This window comes from Patagioenas fasciata, chromosome 4 (assembly GCF_037038585.1).
Source record: "Patagioenas fasciata isolate bPatFas1 chromosome 4, bPatFas1.hap1, whole genome shotgun sequence".
Taxonomy (NCBI): domain Eukaryota; kingdom Metazoa; phylum Chordata; class Aves; order Columbiformes; family Columbidae; genus Patagioenas; species Patagioenas fasciata.
Window position 1 is genome coordinate 47,036,744 of NC_092523.1, and position 19,425 is coordinate 47,056,168.

Here is a 19,425-nt window from a genome sequence, read left to right on the forward strand (position 1 = left end):
CCAACAGAACCAGCACAGCTTTCACCGTAGTGTAACCAAATCTGTAACAAGAATGACAGGGAAGTACAATTTAATTTGAGGATTTGACGACTTTCCTGTACCCCTGCCTTTAAAGGGAGGTTGGAGACACTGTGACAATCATCCAGAATTCGGGTTCTTCAGCACAGACCTACCCAGTGTTTCTAGCACGTGGCCCTCATGAAGACCTAGCCATCTCCTCTAACAACTGAGCTAAAGCCTTGCTGTTAGACTCTACCAGTAAAGCACGATACAAATCCATCATCTGTTCCCCAGATGCTCCAACCTTCTTTTGCACTTCCGGGACCTCAGTATGACACCAAGCAAAATTTGAGGACTCCTCATCCACCTCTTCCTGAAACAGCTTCTCTGCCACAACAGGCTGGCAAGCCATCCTCATTTTAAACAGCTTAACTCCTACTTTAAATGGCTTAACATCTGCCAAGCATCAGAAACCTGTGACTCTGTCATTACACTGTGCTCACCCTTAACCCTAGCTATCCTAGCATTGACAGCTCCTTCATTTTTTGTTAACTGACAACAAAGAAAACCCTCCCAATCCATGGTGCAGCCACAGCATGAAATCTGAATTATGCAAAGAAAAAAGATTTTTTTTTTTTTAACAAATCACCCTTGACTGAACATGCACACAGAGCCTCACATCCAGCTTTCCCCTACCTTCTCTCCTCTGTATGCCACAGGCTACATGTATGCTTGCACTGAGGATTTTTTTTTTTTTTAATCCTTTTTTTTTTTTAAAAAAAAAAAAGGCAAGCAAGCTTTCTCAAACTACCATACAGTCAGACAAGTACTATAGGAGAATGGGGGGAAAGGAACAGCTCTTGAAGCCAAAGTACAGGTTCCAGCAGCCTACCTATGCCAAGGGAAAAAAAATCCTCTTGCTCCAAACCTCATCCTGAATACAGGCAGTTGCTTATCTTGCACCAGAAAGCCCCTGAAAACACCCCTCTCATGTCACACAAGTCATGAGAGCCTGTGCTGACAGCTTCTGCATAATCTGCATGACCAACCAGTCCCAAGTCCTATCAGCACCATCCAGAAGCTCAGCTGGGCGGCTGGAGTAGCCTTTTAACAGCCCAAAGAGGAACACAATTCCCATCCAAGTCTGTCTCAGGCTTTAACACAAATTGTGCACCTTCAGACTAACTCCACTTTGAAGTAGGTGACTCCATACATTCAATTTGTGCATAGCTGATGGGATGCACCTCTGTTAATGACATAGTGCAGTGCCGCATATCTTGGACATATATGTAAGATCAAGGTCTTCATCAGCTTTCGAAACCAGCAGAACAATTAACCTTATTAGCCCCTGAGCTGCACTGAAGAACAGGAACTGAAGTCATGTCACTACTACATGGGAAAAGAAAACATTAGAAGTTCTGCTCAGTTCTGAAAGATTATTTTAAGTGAAAAACCAGGCAGCAGCTCCATATTTGCCCAGTGTTCTGTAAATGACTGTGATACAGCAAATATCGTGGCATCTTTCGCCAAAATTCAAGCACCTGAAACATTATCACAGTAAATAAGCAGTCACTGTAATCTCCTAAGTATCTGCAAGCAAACTGAAATGTATACAAGGCACACCTCTAATGAAACATCTCACTCATCTCATACATGCAGCATATAGGAACAGTAGAAAACCGACCATATCAGACAGACACGGCACTGACACCAAAAGAAACTTTGGTGTAAGTTGCCTTTGACGACTTAGTGTCATTTTCAGTTGTGATAACAAGACCTAGAACTTAACTTCCATTATGTCATTTTGAAGTAGCTCCTCCCTTGAAGCCAAAGGGGCTGAAGGGAAAGGGCTGAATGCCCTGATCTGCAGGTACCCAACACACAACCAAGACTCTCCAACACCTCTTTTAAATGGTGTTCACCATGAAAAACAAACGGCATTTGTGCTTCTCCTTTTAAACACTTGTGGCCATAAAGACAGGAGGCGTAATACCCTTGCTGTGCTTTTCTTTGGACTCTTTCCTCTCCATTTTAGAAAAAAAAAAAAGAAAAAAAAAACACAAACAAAAAAAAACACACCAAAACAACTAACTGCCTTTCAGCTTTGCACTGAAGTGTTCCAACATGGCTATTGATATTTGGAGCTTTTTCAGCCTTTAATGGTGAAGGGCTTGGGTGTCAAGCCCTACACAAAGGAGTTTTACTCCCAAGCATTTTAGTTAAGTTAAGTATTAGCAAGTTACAAACAAATAAGCAAAACCACAAAATTATAAGGAGTCAGAATAAAAACCACAACTGCTCTAATCAAGCCTCTTGCAGTTGAGATTTTCCATGTCACGATCCAACTAATTTTCCATTCATCTCCCAACCATCAGGGCAGGCAAGACTGTGCATTCTTCCACATTGAGGACAAATGATGGGAAGAAAAACAGAAACAAAAATCCAGCCACCCACCCCAGGGACATTTGCTATAAAAAGGAGGACAAGGGCAAGGAGTTGAAGGAGAGCAAGGCAGGAGCTCTGTGGCTACCACACACTTCACACCACCCTCAACAAGAAAGAGGAACTGGGCGCAAGGGAATATGGACACCACATCCGACCGGGAAACCCTGCTCGACTCAAAGCAAAAAGGGAACCCAGGAAGAAACACTAAAACGCTGGAGGAAGCTGCAGACTGTCAGCACTGGAAGACTGTCATCATGTAAGATACAGCCAGCTCCTCCTCAGCTCCGGCACACAAGCCCACGCACACCCTCACCGACTGCAATGCTCCGGGCACCCTTCAGGCTCGGCTGCGGAGCGAGAGCGGTGGGTGAGCCACCCCCAACAGCTCTGCAGGCTTCTGAGGAAACCGAAATCAAAAGATCACAAGCATGGGGGGGGAGGCAGGGAAGAAAAAGCACAAATACATGTGAGAGGGAAGCTAGGAGGTGGCATGCAAGAAGCACAAACAATGAAAGGGAAGCAAGAGGAAACAGAAGGTAGAACGACCGACTCGGGTGGAGGCGTGGGGGCCCAGGGCGGCTGCGCTCCAGCATGCAAATTCATGCAGTTCACATAGACAAAGCGATGCTGTGAGAGGCCTAGAAAGCAACTACAAATATTAAAATGCTTTGTGGTCCTGTGCCCTCCTCCCCACCCCCAGCCCCTGCTTCTTAACGCCATGTCTTTATTCCCTATGTGCTCTTGGAACAAAAGCACACATGGGCAACCTGATGGCTGAATGACTACCGACCCGTCCAACTTTCATGCTCAGATTCTGCAGGCAGCAAGGAATGCTCAAAACTGCTCTGTCACAGGCAGCTGATGATGCATGGAAAATAAGATAATAGTGCAAAACCATGACAGAAAGGGAAAACCATCCATCAGACAGCATTGGTAACCTGCCAGAAATAGGCAAAAAGGATGGACAGACATGGCAACTTAATCCATACCCCTGCTCAAATCCTGCATGCAGATGGGAGGGAGGTGCTTTGTGTGAGGAGCATGTATGGTTCCTTCCTTTATTTCTCACTTGTGCATACAAAGTCCTCACCCTCCTGTGCTGCACTCCTGCCTGCCCTCCTCCGAAAAGGAACAGGAAGAACCAGATCAAAAAATCAGGACACTTACCATTCCCAAAGTCTTCCCCAAGACCTATCTTTAAACACATCAACAAAGCAACCCTTACATATACCCCATCGAGCAATGTTTATTATCCACTTAAAGGCAGTAAGTTCTTCCTCTTACTAGATCCTCACCATCACATCACCACTGCTGTGGTACATCAACGCTGGGCAACAACCCCCTGTCAGGGCTTAAGTGAGGAAGTCTTCTCTTGCCAGAAAGAAAACACGGACAACCTTTTTGCAGTGGTGAGACTATTTTTTTTTTCTGCAGCGTTAAGACCAATGAGCAACAAACTCTTGCAAGTTTAAGCATCCCTCTATTAAAAAAAAGGGCAGTCAGACATTGACAGGTGAAGAGGGCTTCCAAATCTCCAGAGCTAATGCCCACATCTCTGTTGATGCTCCGCACAGACCCAGAATAGCCACCAAGGAGGGTGACTACGCTGAATTGCCTTCAGGACCTCATAGACATGGCAGGGAATTGTGGCAGGATGGGTGACGCTTGACTCCTCAGATGTTCAGAGGAGAACCATGACCAGCCATGGCAGAGCAGTGCCACCACCGGAAGTAGTGCTGGAACGGTCCCCTGACACATCCACAGAGACAGAGGGAGGTCTCCTTTCCTCCTCCCTCTGACAGCCAGAAAAGGCAGCTTCAAATTCAGCCACAGGTCCCAGGCCTGAGAGATGCTGGGTAAAGTCCAAGCCAACAAGGGAACATAAATTTGTGTGTCAGGGTTGGGCCTGGAACCAAGCTTCGGTCTCAAAACCTGTTTGAGGAACACAAGCCCTTCTGCTTCAGCTTGAGCAGTCACTGACGCATCAGATGCTGCTGGTCCCCAAACTCAGAGGGAAAAGCCACGTAGAACAGCCACTGCACCACTCATGCTCAGAGACTGGTTCATCTGGCTTTTAACATCCACCTCTTACTTCGGTGAGCCTATCACAACTCTCACTTCTCAGTTTGTCACAACTGAAACCAGAAGACCTGTTTTCTTTCCTGCATACCTAACGCAGCATCTACAGAAACATTTGACAGAGAAGCAGCAGCTTTAGCTTTGTGTTTCACTGCTGCAAGGACCCAGCAGGACCATACGCTCAACCATGCCAAGTTCACGGGCCATTCGTGCCTGCTTTTCCTTCAGCCAAGATACAGCTCATTTTTATGAGGATGCTGGAGAACAAAGTGTTTTCCAAGAGGACCTAATCTCCTCAGGAAGTAAACATCACGTCATCATCACTCAATTGCAGCCTGGCTATGAGAAGCAACTATAAAAAACTGCATTACATGGTTTTACACCTAATGCATCTTAATATCTTCAAGGTAAAAGAATGCACAAGCAAAAGGTTGAGTTCCTTAAGCATCCCTGGGAATAGAGACTCTGCATCTTCCCTTGGCTACTACCATATCTTCACCAGGCAAATTCTGAACCACGAAATATTTTTATTATTTGTACATAAAATAGATAACACTTTCATAACACCATGATATAAAACACTGGGCCCTGCTAAGCAGCATCAACCATTAGCTGGCTGAGAAAAAAAAATAACACTTCTTCTGTTTTTCCCCTACGTTAATGGGTATCAATGGCTGAGCACTAAACAGAGAATGATATAACGGCTTAAGAGAAATAAATTACCCTCTTTTCCCTCTCACATAAGACAATGTCCCTCAGGACTGCTTCTTCCCATTTATGAGCTTGGTGCCTTGAAGTCTAGGAAGGCTCAATGCAACATATGGCAGAGTCCGTCAGCACAAGTTAAATGCCTGCCTCAGATGCCATAAACTCCAGACCACGGCTTCCAGTACCCCTCCTCGCCTACCAGCCCGGCCATGCATTTTACCACATTGTCTCCTCTTGCCAATACAGATTTCACAAATCTTGTTAGCACCCAACAAAAGCAGCTAGACAAAACCAAAAATGTGCTGGGCCGAGAGGAACAACATCATAAATGATGTGTCATTTGAGGGGGAAAAATGGCTTCACTGAGCAGATCTATGAACATATGCATATTCATTATACACAAATCCAGTACTTACCGTGCACAAATACAGTCATTAAAAAAAAAATAAAAATAGAAAACGCTAAAAAAAAAATCAGGAAAAAATAAAGCCGAAGAGTCAGGCCGTCGGTTGCAGCCCCGGGGGGGAATAGCCGCGGGGTCCGGGCTGCGGAGTGACAGCGGGCAAGGCCCCCCCGCCAGCCTGCGCCCCGCCAGCCCCAGCGCGGCCCCGTCACCTCTCCCCGCGCCCAAACGCCTCCCCAACCCCTCAGGGCCTCGCAATACCCCCAACCCTCCTGGGCCTCGGCTCCACTTCACCCCCCCCCCCCCAACAGCCCCAACCACCGCATCCCCCCCTCCCGCCCAGCGCCTCCTCACCTGGGTGGGCAGCAGGAGCTCTCCCTCCTCGGCTTGCCACAGCTCCACCACGCCGGGGATGGGCTCAATGGCTGCGGGGGCAGAGAGAGAGAAACCGCGGATGGGCCGGTGGCGCTCGCAGGGGCCGCAGCCCGCAGGCGGCGGCAGCCCGGGGCTCCCCGAGCTGGGGCAGGCCCGCAGCGAGGCGGCTGACAGCAGGGCACGGCGGGGGCATGAGGGGACGCCAGGCCGGAAGAAAGGGCAGAGATGTGAGCCACGTCCCGGCTCCCTTTGTGTCCCCGGGCTGCCACCGCGGCAGCCGCCCCAGGGACGACGGCGGGGGCGGCGGCCCCGCTCGCACACCCGGAGCGGGCAGCGGCGGCACCGCCGCTCCCTCCCCTGTCCCGCCCCGGCGGCGCCCTCACCTTGTCCCTGCGCCTCCCCGGGCCGAAAGCAAGGCAGGAGGACGTGGAAGACGCCCAGCAGGAGGTTCATGGCCGCGGCCGCGCGGCAGTAGCCGCTCTGCTGCGGGAAGCGCAGCCCCGCCATGCCGTGCCGCGCCGTGCTGCGGCTGGGCGGGGGTGGCACGGGGGCGGGGCCACCGGAGCCGCGGGCACCGCCCACCGCCACGCCGCGCGGCTGCGCGCCGCCACGCCCCACCCTCGGCCACGCCCCCCTCCACCCGCGGGGAGCGCCGAGCACATGGCGTGCTGCCAGGCGGGACCGTACTCCCCCTCCCCCCAAAAAAACACCCTCCACCAAAGCAAGAGAGAAACGCAAGAGGCGCGGGGGGGGCGCGGGGCGCGTTGGCGAAAAATAATGCCAAATCGATTTTATTACCGTGTTGGCGCATGGTTTGCGGCGGGACCGACAGCTCCCCTCCGTCCTGCGGGGTGTCATGGGGTCAGGGCTCTGGTGCCCCCCATTACTTTTCGGAAAAAAGCATTAAAAGAGTGAGCGAAGGAAGAAAAGCAGGAGGCAGCGCGAAGGGGGAGGGGAGAACACAGAGAGAGAGAAGGTGGGGAGAGGGAAAAAAAAATAGCTCCAATCTGGTGACCTTTTTGCAGATGTTCTTTAGAGAAGATGCTGCCAAAGCGAACGGCGGGTGTAAGGTTTGGAAAATAAATGGGCAGTGGGGTGTATTTGCCTTGGTATTCCTTGAATGCTTAGCAGCGCTGTGTGTTGGAGGGTGACTGCTGCCGGTCTGATCCGTTTTGTGTTTAAGTAACTGTTGCGGTGCCTAAAGCTTTCCGATGGGTCTCCAGCGTAGAACAGAGCCCAGCAATTGCATATGCTGGTCATGCGGTTTTAATGTGTCTCACACGCCCTTCTAATCATATTTTAAAGCACTTGTCCTTTTTGCTCAAAAAAATAAACCCTCAAATGCTTAAATTACGGGAAAAACAGTTGTTAAACTAGTTCTGCAAACCCTAAGGAAAAAAGAAAGCAAATAACTCTGCTAACGAGGTTTGTACAACCCCAAAACTGCATCTGGTTCTCTCCCTACTGATCACACATAGTAACTCACATAAACAATGGAAACATGGTGCTTACTCACCAAAGGCTCATAAATAAAGCCAGACAAATGACAAAACCCATTTTCAGCCCCGGACTGAGACAACATGAGACCTTTTGAGACCTCGATCCCCCTGAGCAGCAGGACAGCTACGCAATGCCCTCTCCACTTAGTGGTCGTAAAAGCTTTTCCCCGCCAGAGGCTGCCCAGGTTTGACTGAGCAGCCGGGGTGAGGGCAGGTCTGAGTGCAGGGAGCACATTTCCCTAAAGGAGAAGACTTTGGCATTCGCTGATGTTGCACAGTGGCCGACATATGGCAATGCAGCCTTGTCTCCTGCCCACATCCTGCTCTCAATTTCTTCTCTTCCCCCTGCTTTTTTCTGCTCTCTGCCTGTTGGAGGAGTCTTTTGTTTTCCACCCTGCCCCTCTGCATCTTTAACTGTGTTGCCTGTGTTTCCCCACAGTCAGGCAGAGGAATGACTGCCCCGGATGTGTGGGTGCAACCCCACGGCCTGTGTCCCTGAGCACCCCAGACCTTGCAGAGACCAGCACCCTTTAAAATGGGAAGGGTTGGATGTTTATGTGCCAGAAAATGTGCAGCAACTCTTGGACAGATGCTTGAATGGATGCTCTAGAGACAAGGAAGGTTATAATGGCACAAGCTTTATATAACAACCCCAGCTCGGGGCTGCATATCACGATGAACACGTGCATTCAGTAGGGATCTGTTCCCACCACTTTTGCAGCTGGTCTCAGTTAGAGCCATAGACTGGCATTATTTAAAATTGTTAACTTTTTCTTGCTGAGTTTTTAAAAAAACATATCAGCACAAGCTGATGATTTTGCCCATCTGAGTCTGAAAGTCAACTGCATTTTTAATGTCTGCAGAAAGTGGCCTGGCTGGCAGCAGCTCAATATTTAGAAGAAAACTCTCCTAGATAGTCTTGAGACTGGTTTAGCTAAACAGGTTTTTGAAACATTAGGTGACAGAGGTGTCCTGAGCCACAGTCCAGGCTGGGACCAGGCTCCCCTGGGAGACACTTCCCTCATGAAAAGCAAGGGACACGTTTGCAGCCTCGGAACAGGGGGCCCATGAGGCTTTCAGCAGGCTTGGTAGAGCCACACCAATTCAACAGTAGGGCTGAACACCTTGCTTTCTAGATGCTTTTTCAGATGTGACAGGCAGGACTGGGGAGAAATCAAGGCCATGATGCAGATGTTGCGATCAGATGGGAAGATACATGTTGTATAACAGACGTCAGATGGGAGCAGGCAACCTAATTACATTCCCACTCTTGTGCCTCTGTGCAGCCCTTTACCAGCAAAATATCCCTGGGACCATTCTTCTTGTGTCAGATGAAATGAAATGCACCTGCTGCTAAATACACATAGATACTCAGGCCAGCCCCAGGACAGCCTGGAGAGCTGCCACCCACCACAGAGTGAGCACAGCAAGACAGGGCAAGGACAGTGCTGGGTGGGCAGAGCAGAAGTGAAGCAGAGGGGGAAGCTTTTCTTCCCAGAAAAGGCTCTAAGTGACTTCTGCAATCCTAAGAGCCAGCATGTGACATGCAACCCCATGCTCTGCTCACATCACCTGGGCATCCCCTCACCGGCTGGATATGCACATCGACGCCGGCACCGCCAGCTTTCCAGCTGCATCCGACCTACATTCACTGCCTTCTCGCTGCCACAGCTTGATTTTATTTAGAGCAGCCTCGCTCCGCTAGCCTGGCTGCCGACCCGTCGGTGGGAAGGAGCTCAGTGCGCAGGACACAGTGGGGGAGGGAAAAGGCTGCAGCGTGTCCCTGCTGGTCCCCTTCAACAGGCCACCACGGTACTCTTCCATTTCCCAGAAATTAGTGACCCATCTGGAGCCAATAGATTCACCCTGCTCAACCTGGAAAAGCAAACAACCGTTAAAGCATTTGGATGAGGAAATTGCTGGGTGACACGCTGGGAGGTGATGCATGAACCTGACATGCACAAGCCCGTGCAGCTCCCCCAGCTACCTGCAAATGTGTCAGTGCTCTTCCAAAGCTTGCAGACCTATTGACAATGCTGATTTCCAGCTAGGAAAGATTTTTTTGAAGCTATACACATACTTACTATTCATGTGAAACAAATCACTGTGCTGGCATACTCTTAAGATCTTTGACTTGTTTTTCAGTAGTAGGATGTGCTGCTGAAATATTTATTTTTGCTGTTTCCCTTAAACTTGAACTACAAGGAGAAGGAGGTGAGTTTTATCTACAGCAGCCTGGAGATACTGCTGCAAATCATAAAGCACACAGCAATTAATCCAGCCCTAAATACCATTACAAATCCCCATTACTTTCAGCAGGGGAATAGCTACTTGCCTTTCAAAAAGACATGACACTTTATGGAAACACTAGACAAAATTAATTTCTGGGAGAACTGAGCCCAGCAGAAGCCTTTCTAGTTGAAGTACGCGATCATTTTATTTGCAGCTACATATTGCATGATATGTGATTAATGCTCAAAATAAGTATACTGGTCCACTATTTAAAGTCTTCCATTAGGTGCGGTTTGAGAGATGGTATGTGCTGAAAGTGACATATTAAAAAAAAAAAAGCCCCAGGGAGGTGGTCAGCCAGCTCTGGAGTATTATCTTCTCTTTGCCATCCCCAGCTGGGAAATCAGCAATGATAAGCCCTGTTGGCATTGTCTGAAATATGCCTGTCCTGGGGTCTCTAGCAGCCTCCAGCAGAATCCAGGGCCTCTTCTTGCCCTCCCTGGCTGCCTTCCTCCTTCCCTCCCTCACCAGGCTCCACTTTATCGCCCCATGGCTGTACATCCCCACACCCACCCCACACACCCAGGGCTGGCCCTATCAGCAAGTGCAGCAATGGCCAGTCCCCCCTGATAAAGCCACAAATTCCAAAGAGAGATCGAGGTGTGATATCGCCTTCACTCAGGTCATCTCCTCACACAGCTAGCTCATTCTTCAGAGGGGCATCATGTCCCCAGAGACAGGTGACCAGAAAAATCACCAGGGGCTTGATCCCAGCCAAGGAAAGCTGAGTCTCACCGACCTCTGCCATGGGGCTTATATACTCCCCAAAGACCAGCTCCTGGGTGAGTGCACAGGGAAGGACCAAAAAAAGAGAAAAAGAGGACCTGGCAGGGCACAGCCATAAATTTCTGTGCTCAGTTCCCTGTGTGACAACTGAAGAGAAGCAGCCTTCCCTTTTCTCCCTGGTGTTTGCCCAGCTCGCTTGCTTAGCCTGCCAGCTTTCTGGGAGCAGAGACTCTCCTGCCATCCCAGTGTTTGTGTAACTCCCGGCAGAGCAGGGCCACAATCTCCGTCAGGGTGCCTCCGCATCATTAGAATAATAAAACAATACAGGAACAAGAGATTCTCTCTTCCTTCTGGTGACAATTACTGTCGTGCGTCTCTCCTCCTTCCTCGCGTCCCCAGCAAAGATTTTTAGCGAAGACAGTGCAACACTTACTGGGCTGAGCCTAATTCTTTTAAAGACTAATTCAGCCTGATAAGAGCGCCCAGGACAAAGCCTGCCCTGGCAGAGTAAGTACAAATTGTTTCTAAAACCTCATGCTGGCAGAATTTTTGCAATTAATGACCGGTTGTCACTGTTGGAGCTCATCAGGGAGGAATCACTCTCGTCTGATGCGCCCGATCTGGATCAGCAGCCCATCGCCTGTTAGAGGAAGGAAAAGCGAACAGGCAGCGCAGCAGTGCCCCAGTAAGCTGTTAATGACACCGTACTCATTACCATGGATGACAAAAATTGCACTCTTGTTTCTAAGCAGAATTTTTGCCAGCTTGCTTTGACTTTCTGGGCTGTGATTAAACACAGCCAGAAAAATCGGGTACTTACCTGGCCTACTTTTTTTCATTTCTCCCCTTCTTATGCATTTTTCATTGGAAAAAGTCTGCACAGTAAAACAAACATCTATATGATCACATACAAGACTTGATGAATGCAGGACAATAGTAAATTGTTTTAATATTGCAGCTTATGAAAGACTGAGAAAAAATAATATGGTTAGGCAATCTATTCAAAAAGAGCCACTTGCTCTGGAATCTCCAATAAGAAAACAGTGTATATAGAATATATCTCTATCCCAAACTTCTCTGTGTACCTAAGAAGAAAGGATAGAGAATTATTTTATTTTCAGAAGCAATGTTACCATTGCGGTATCAATCAAATGCTAGGTAATTCAAAAAATATGCTGACACGCTTTGTCCTTTCCTTGCCCTGCTCTGCCTACATTTTTTAGCACATACAGTGCATCCACTTGAAAGCATGGTGGATCCTTGCACGCAGCAGGATTTTGCAGTCTCCTGCGGGACCCACCATGTTACAATAGCGTTCAAAGCTTTATAAGCTTCATTTAGTTTCAGCAAGCCTGTTGGAGCATTGTCTGTGCTTAAAGAGGCATTTAAAACTAAAGCAAAGCTTTGAAAGCTTCAGAGACAATGACGCTGGACTCCCTAAACCCATGAGTTCACTGCACAGTTTGAAGTGATGGCATCATGTAGAAAACATGACACGCTGCTCTGGGAGCCCTGCGGTACCTAGGCGCGAGAGACGGGGGGAGCAGCAAATCGAGGGCACGCGCTGAGTTTCTCTCGCTGAGGGTCACGTCTGTACCGAAGAGAAGAAAATCATACTGAATTTTTCCCTGCACTTTAGATTTGTACCCATGCATATTTATTCTCCCATGCTGGAATAATTTCTAAGCCATTGCTATGTGCATTTCTAAGCTGTTACAAATAAAAGAAAACAACCCCCGAAGCACACACAATAAAACAAGCGGCAATGCAGCAGCCGTGCCATGAGGAGGTGTCTGGCTTCTGTAACTCCTCCATCCTGCAGCACCGCACTGGTGTCTGTGGTTTGCACATCCCTGGCCTAAGCGAAAGGCAGCATTTAACACAGAACTGCGCTGTCTATAAGCTGAGGGAAATAACTGCAAAACAGGCGTCAGTAAAGCTGCACTTTCCTGAAAGGCACTCATTTTTCAACATACAACCCTGCCTGTCACTATTTCTAGGCAAGGGGACGTCATTTATATAACCATGGTAATAAACTGCACCAATAACAACTCAAGGCGAGAGGAAAACATCCCCTTGACTCCCTTGACGTCCACTCTACCCATGCCAACTTGCTCGGGCTGTGAAGGTCACATGCGCCTTTGGGCCACAGGAGCACAAAGTCCCCACTCTCACCTCACAGGATTTCCCCAGCGAAACCTCTGGTGCTCAGCCGCGGGAAGCACCCTCTAGGCCACTTCAGACGGCAGCAAGAAGGATGAGCAGAGGGAAGCCCACACAAAAATAGGAATCATCCATAGCACCTTATAGACCAAATCAGCTTACATGATGCCCATAAGCAGGTCGAAAGGACGGTCCATAGCAAATGGGCATAATAAATACCAGCCTTGCGAGAAGCCAGCAGTCCTGAGTGGATTTAGAAATAAAACAGTAAAATAGGATGCCACAGGATGACAAACACTGTCAATAAAAGCTGGGCAAACCCCAGTGCCAAGGCACGCTTGGAGAGCCACGTCTGTCTCACGGGCTGCATCTCATTTGTAGGACCATGGTATTTCATCAGGCGCAGCTGCAGGCAGAGCTTGATGGAGCGGAAAAAGAGACAGCGTGAGCCATGGCAGAGTTACCATGTGGTTGAATTTTCAACTTCAGTAGCTGTAGAAGGTTTTAATCGGGGTAAGATGTAGTTTTACTTAACATCAGTCCAGTGGAGCTATTTTTCTCTGCAACTAAAAATAAGGAAAATAAACCAGTTGGAGGCAGATAATGGGCATGGGAAATTTTAGACCAAAGGGTTAAAGCCTGGTAAAGGTGTAAAGCAGCCAGAATCAGTTTAATAGTGCAGTATGTCAGAAAAATCCTCAGCTGTCAAGGATGCAGCCATCCCACATTTATATGTAGATACATTTGAGGGAGAAGGATGCACTGATGACATCAAAAAAACACAGCACAAAAATAAGGAAGATTTTAAAATGCATCTGAATTGGAAAAACTACTGTTAAAAGCTTACTTAAACACAGTAAAATATTGCTGTAGGTCTTTTTTGAACTCCTGAAATGCTACTATAACAAAAATAAACATGCCGATAAAATGTTGAAGAACAGCAATGCCAAACTCTCAGAGAAGTGAATGAAGGATTTGCCCAAGCCGAGCTTCAGGCCTGGCTCCAGAGCTGACTTTGCAGCCCAGGATCTGATGTTAATGGGTCACAGATGTTCTTCTGTTAGAGAAAGAAGCTGAATGTGTTTATTTCTTTTGTGGTACAGGCCAGAGGGTGGTTTGAGGAGCAACTAGAAACCTGTGAGTTGCAGTTACTTATTCAAATAACCCATTTGAGAAAAAGATGTTGTGCAAAATTACATCCGTCCCCATCCTGCCCCCCCCACTTTTGACAGCAAGTTGAGTTTCACTTCCATCCGAAACTGACAGGGAAATTTAGGTAACTTAGAAAAACAACATAAAGTGCATAGTTTGTGAAGTACCAGGGATTTTTCATGGCGCAGCCTTAAGGCCACCTCTTTTTTACACCCACAAATAAGCCCACGGGGGTGGCCGCTGCCTGGCTCGGTGCCAGAGCACCACAGTCCACATATGGGTGGGGGTCTCCAGCTGGGGCAGAGCTTGCTGCCCACTGTGACAGGGCTGCTCTGCTTGCTTATTCCCAGATAACTAGCACAGCTGCAGCCACCAGTTTGTCACCGAGTGCCTTCCCGTCACCTTGCTCTTTCAGTAAATTAACTGAAGGGCTAATCCTTCTGGGAAAAGAAAAGCCAGAGTGCTACAAGAGATAAAATAAATCTGCCCCTGAAGACAAGGACTGGTATTCCAAAATTGCCCTGACCACCCCAAAGCACTGGCATTTTATTTTACTGATGTCAGGGCTGTTTTTAATGGGGGATGAGGAGGGGCAGTGCCTTGCACCTGGGCTGTGTGGGGAGCAGTGGGTGGGTGACAGGCTGAGACAGAGCAGTACAACTCATCTGACGTGGAAGTGGGAAGGATGACGGGACCCGAACTCAACTCACAGCATCAACAACAGTCCTTTCTGGATGCCTATACTGCATAAAGCAGTAAAATCCGAGTCAAGAGTTGAATATCTCATGACAGGCATACAGATACAGGATATTGAAGTCCTCTCCAGGGCCCTAATTCCACTACCACCAAAGTCAAATGGCACATGCAATAACAGCATGATTCTTCCACAAAATACACGACCCCTCCACCTCAATGACCTACAACTGAGTGGCAGCCCACAGACAGCTCAGCCAAGGAAAAGTGGGGAGGTGACATCTTGTCCCAGGTCAGAAGCCACTTTACCCCTCTCACTTGAAACAGTTCGGTCTCTGGAGGAGTCTCTGCAGAAACCCTTGCCATGGGGCAGACCCCAGTGCACAGTGGGGGACAGGGAGCCCTGGGCCACCCTAGGAAAAGCCAGAAGAGCAACATTTTCTCATTCCTGTAGCCAGGGATCAGTCTAGATACTTAAGACTGTCTAATTCCCTTTCAAATGCTGCATAGGAAAGGGTTGCAGAAAAATCAGATGATTTTGGACATTTTGAAGGTGGTTTTAATTTCCCAGAAAGCAATTTTAGACTTGTTCATTTCTTTTCACGGAACATCTGCAATTCCCTGTGCCATCACTGCCTTCTGAAAATGACACTGGCACTGGTACAGCTTCCTTCCAAATAATTGCAGGTACTTTCAGTTCCTTAGGGGAGCGCATTGTTGATGCACAGGGCTTTACCTCCCAGCACCTCTGCCCTTTCCCCAGGGATGCACCTGCATTTAGCCACCATACCAACATCCCAGGGGCTGTGACCCTTCACTCACCAGCTGTTCCAAGCAGCACAGCACTCACAGCCGGGCAGGAAGAGGTGCAGCTCCAGCACAGAGTCTGGATGAGGATCCCATTGGCCATGGGAGCTGGGTGCCTAATTCTCCACATGCTGTGCCAAAAATATACTCTGCTGGGTGCCTGAAGTGCAGGCAGGGCTGCTTTTCCAAACTTATCCTATATGCCAGGTGATGCTCAAATGAAATGCAACTGCAGTGTTGCTCCAAAGGGCTTGATAAAACATTAAACAAATAGACCTCTGAAAACAACTCATCTATTCTAGGAGATACATCTTGGTTATTCTAATAAATTACACGCATACAGCTGAAGTCTGTTTATTTTTCAGCAAGAAATCAGAAGGTGGTTAAAGTGCAGTATTTCCTTAGGTCCTGCCAAAAACAGCCATCTGGTGGCTGGGTAAATGCAGAAGAATCAGGACTTCCTTTAGGATATTGGAAACTATTGTACAAACAGTTTACAAATAATAGATTGTGTTTCTGTGTTAAGTTGTTATCCTTTTAACATTCAACACTCCAGCTTTGCTCTTGGCTTTCTGAAGCATTATTCTTTATGCTGCTGACTACACACTTGCATTTGTATGTTTTCTTATTTTTTGGCTCAGTGGAGCAAGCAGTCAGCTTTTCCCTCATTCCTGAGGGATATCAGGTTACAAGAAACATTGGTCTGATCTTATATACTTATCCAGTAGCATATTAAAAATGCATATTTTCCTTTTGATTTTTCTCCTTGCCAGAGTTGGGTTTAATGCCACTTTTCTTCTCCCACTTGCTAGGCACCGTTAACAAGCTGCTAGCTTATTCCCAAATGTATAAAGGCAGGCAACCCTATTTAACCCCAGCTGGGGATATAGTCCTTGCAAGTCACAAAAGAGCCAGTTCATTTTTAACTACATAAATTTATAGTGCATCCCTGCAGCTAAACTACTTTTGAGTGTGTTAGTTTTTTGAGGAGGTAGGTGAAAGACGGACAGAGGGTAATGCGACAGCCTCCCACAGCTGCCTGCATTCCTGCCCCCCGGAGGCACGGGACATGTTCCCATCCTGGGCCCCGGTGGAACTTGAGTCCCTGCCAGTGGGTACCATGGCTGCCTCTCTTTGAGATCCATTCAGTTATTAAAATTGTGCAGCACGTTCAAAGAAAAAAACAGCCAGAAATACAGTGCAGGCTCGCTAGAGCTGCACGCTGAGTCTGCAAGGTGGTGAACATCCATCAACCTGCCTCCCCCTTGTCCACCACTGCCATGGCTCAGTTCAGTGCTTTCATCCACGGGATCTTGTTCTCAGTCTCCAAACTCTTCAGGTCCAGGAGCAGGCTTACTGTCTTGCACATATGTGTGAACTCATCAGAACAATTGAAAAAACAAACAAACAAAAAACACCTTACCAACCAATTTTTTGTTTTCTTGTTTACAATTAGGTTAAACACTTTGAAACATTAAGTAGGACTGATGCTAATAACACTTTCTTACAGAGGTGCTAGAAACTGTTAGGATAGGAATCTCAAGAGGCAATTCATCACCATCACAATTCCCCAAAACACCAAGAAGAGGGTTGTAACTGCTTTTCTTATAGCAAAAAATTGTGAAAGTTTCAGCCTGAAAACACATTTGTGACTGGGTAATTGTCATGTGTGAAGAGTATGAACTAGAAGACTAGAAAGACAGAAAGGTATGGCAAATCATACGGATGTGAAAGCATGCTACCACTCAAGCTAGAAATACTGTTTAATACAATTATATTGTCTATTGTCATAATATTTTGTTTTCTCTTAACTGAGCACATAAAGATTTAGGTCACTCTCCAATGCAAACTTCTGAATTGGTGCCTCGCTACTTGGATTTATCTGTGGCCATACAATTATGGATGTTCAAAAATAATTAAATGCATTCATTAAGTAATCATCTTACTAACAGAAAATATATGAAACTGAAAAGTCAAAAAAGTCCTAGGAGAAAATGTTCTAAAATTGTTTATATTCTAATACAATGTACAATAGCAAAGAGGACAGGCTGGTATTTCCAAAAGGTCAATTTTTTGTGCAAGTAACCAGCAATGAAAAGACCAGAATGACATATTCCACATGATTCACAGTCCTAGCAGCCCGAGGTAAGAGTTTGCATGGACATACAGTAACTAATAACCTACAAAGGGACACAACTGGGGTTTGTGCCAGCTCATGAATCTTCAAGCAAATAAGCTAGGTTTTCTTCCTTTGTTTTATACAAATCTAAGCATTTCAATTTTGTCCATTTGGGCAAAATTCAGAAGCTTTTTTTTTTTTATTCTATCTAGCGTGACCAGCATGTGAAAAGGAAATAGAGGATGCTTGATGCAACTTTCTCAAGGAAAAAGAGCAGAAACTCACATCTAATTCTCCTGGGAAACCTCCCGTTCCAAACAAGAAAACAAGGGAGAAAAAAGCATAATCGACTAAACCTTGAACTTCGTTTGTTTAAATTTCCGGTTTAAGTAGCTGAAGGTAATGCATCCATGCTTCATAAGCATTGAAAGCCGACGAGAATGATTCTTGAGCTGAAAATGGACGAGACTTCTGTCAATTCCAAACACAGTTATCCAGAAAAAAAAAAAAATCTGCTTTACTGCCTGTCTCTGTTGAGGCTCCAGAAAATATCCAAGGTATTCGGGCCCTGAAAACACTGGCAAAATAAAATCACTTTAATCTAGATTGCATGTTCTGACTGTATTTGGAACCAGGCTCGATTGCTTCTGCAATAAAGGATGATTTACAATCCTGATGTCTTTAGCAACAGAAAGCTTAAGTGAAAAAAACTCTCACAAAATCATCTTTATTTATTTGAATTCATCTAGCTGTGCTAGGGAAGAGACTAACTCAACAGATTGTTAGTCTCCCAATAGAACTTGGTCTCCTGAAAAGCTCTGAAAAAAACCACAGATTCACAAGTGCCTCACATGGCATTGAGCAGAGCTGTACTCCGAACCCCCAGGGATGTCAAGGCAGATGCTGAAAAACATTCAATATCTTGCTGAGGAGCCAGGAGCAAAAGAGACTGTGTTGTGCCTAAAGCACAACAGGAGAACTCCAGCTGGTGAAATTGCACTGTGGAGTAAGATCTTTTCCTTAGTTCTCAGGTAAAATGGAGGTATAAGTAAAAAAATAATTAAGTTAAAGAAAAAAATATAGCAATACTGTTTATGATGCTCATGAAAAGATACGCTCAGGCTGGTCCTTTCCAGAGGCTAGGCTGCAATGCAACCGCACTTTAAGTTTCATTTGACTAAAGTACATTTTTCAACAAAACCTCCTCAGTCTCGAAGGCTTGTGATGCTGCAGAGAGAGCTACTTTTCCCCACAGCAGCCTGAAGCTGCATCTCATGTCTCATTTCAACACGTAACACCTGTTTCTGCAGGAAGACGTTGCAAAACACATAGCATCCAAGGCTTGTTCACAGAGACTCTTTGCATGACTCATCTCTGAGTGATCACAAGTTTTCCTCGAGAGAAGCTCCACGGTGCACAGCAGATTACCAAGGCTCTGCCTTGCCATCGAGTGCTTCAGCTGAAACATGTCCTAGGGCTGAGGCATAACAAGACATCAGCAATGAGAGCAAGGCTAGAGGAACAATATCCTGCATCGCTTTGCATTGCGCTGCCTCCCAGACCTGCTGCAGAGAGCACTCCGGCAAAATTACTCTGTTTTGATAAAAATTGGGCACGATTTAAGAAGCTTTAGCCAAAAGGTAAGATGGAAGCCACATGCCAAGGAATTCTGCAGCTAAAACCTCCCAGATTTTTATGCCTGAAGCAAAAGGTACCAATTTCAACTCGAAAGACAAATAGGAGCTGGAGAGGGAAATTGTGGGGGTGAAACCCAGGGCACACTTGGTGGAGTTGAATGGAAACAAGAATCCCAATTGCTTGGAAGTGAATAGGGTTCAAGTAAAAAGGCAATTTTACTAGGCTGAGCAGTGGATTCCTCACAAGGAAATTATTTTCCTCCTTTTCATGGACAAAAAGATTGTTCCAGTGACAGAGTCACCATGGAAACTGATTTTGAGAATAAC

The 19,425-nt window shown here is 46.9% G+C and overlaps 1 protein-coding gene across 5 annotated transcripts in view; it reads right to left on the reverse strand.

The window, feature by feature from the left end:
• Positions 1-6,554, reverse strand: part of TMEM131L (transmembrane 131 like) — an 84,625-nt gene extending 78,071 nt beyond the window's left edge. For all 5 annotated transcript variants that reach the window (XM_065836622.2, XM_065836620.2, XM_071807778.1 and 2 more), the window contains exons 1-2: positions 6,394-6,554; positions 5,990-6,060 (exon numbers count right to left, since the gene is read on the reverse strand). In XM_065836622.2, the coding sequence (XP_065692694.2) occupies positions 5,990-6,060; positions 6,394-6,517 (195 nt within the window). In that variant the 5' untranslated portion in view covers positions 6,518-6,554. The remainder of the gene's footprint in view (positions 1-5,989; positions 6,061-6,393) is intronic.
• Positions 6,555-19,425: the final 12,871 nt, after the last annotated feature.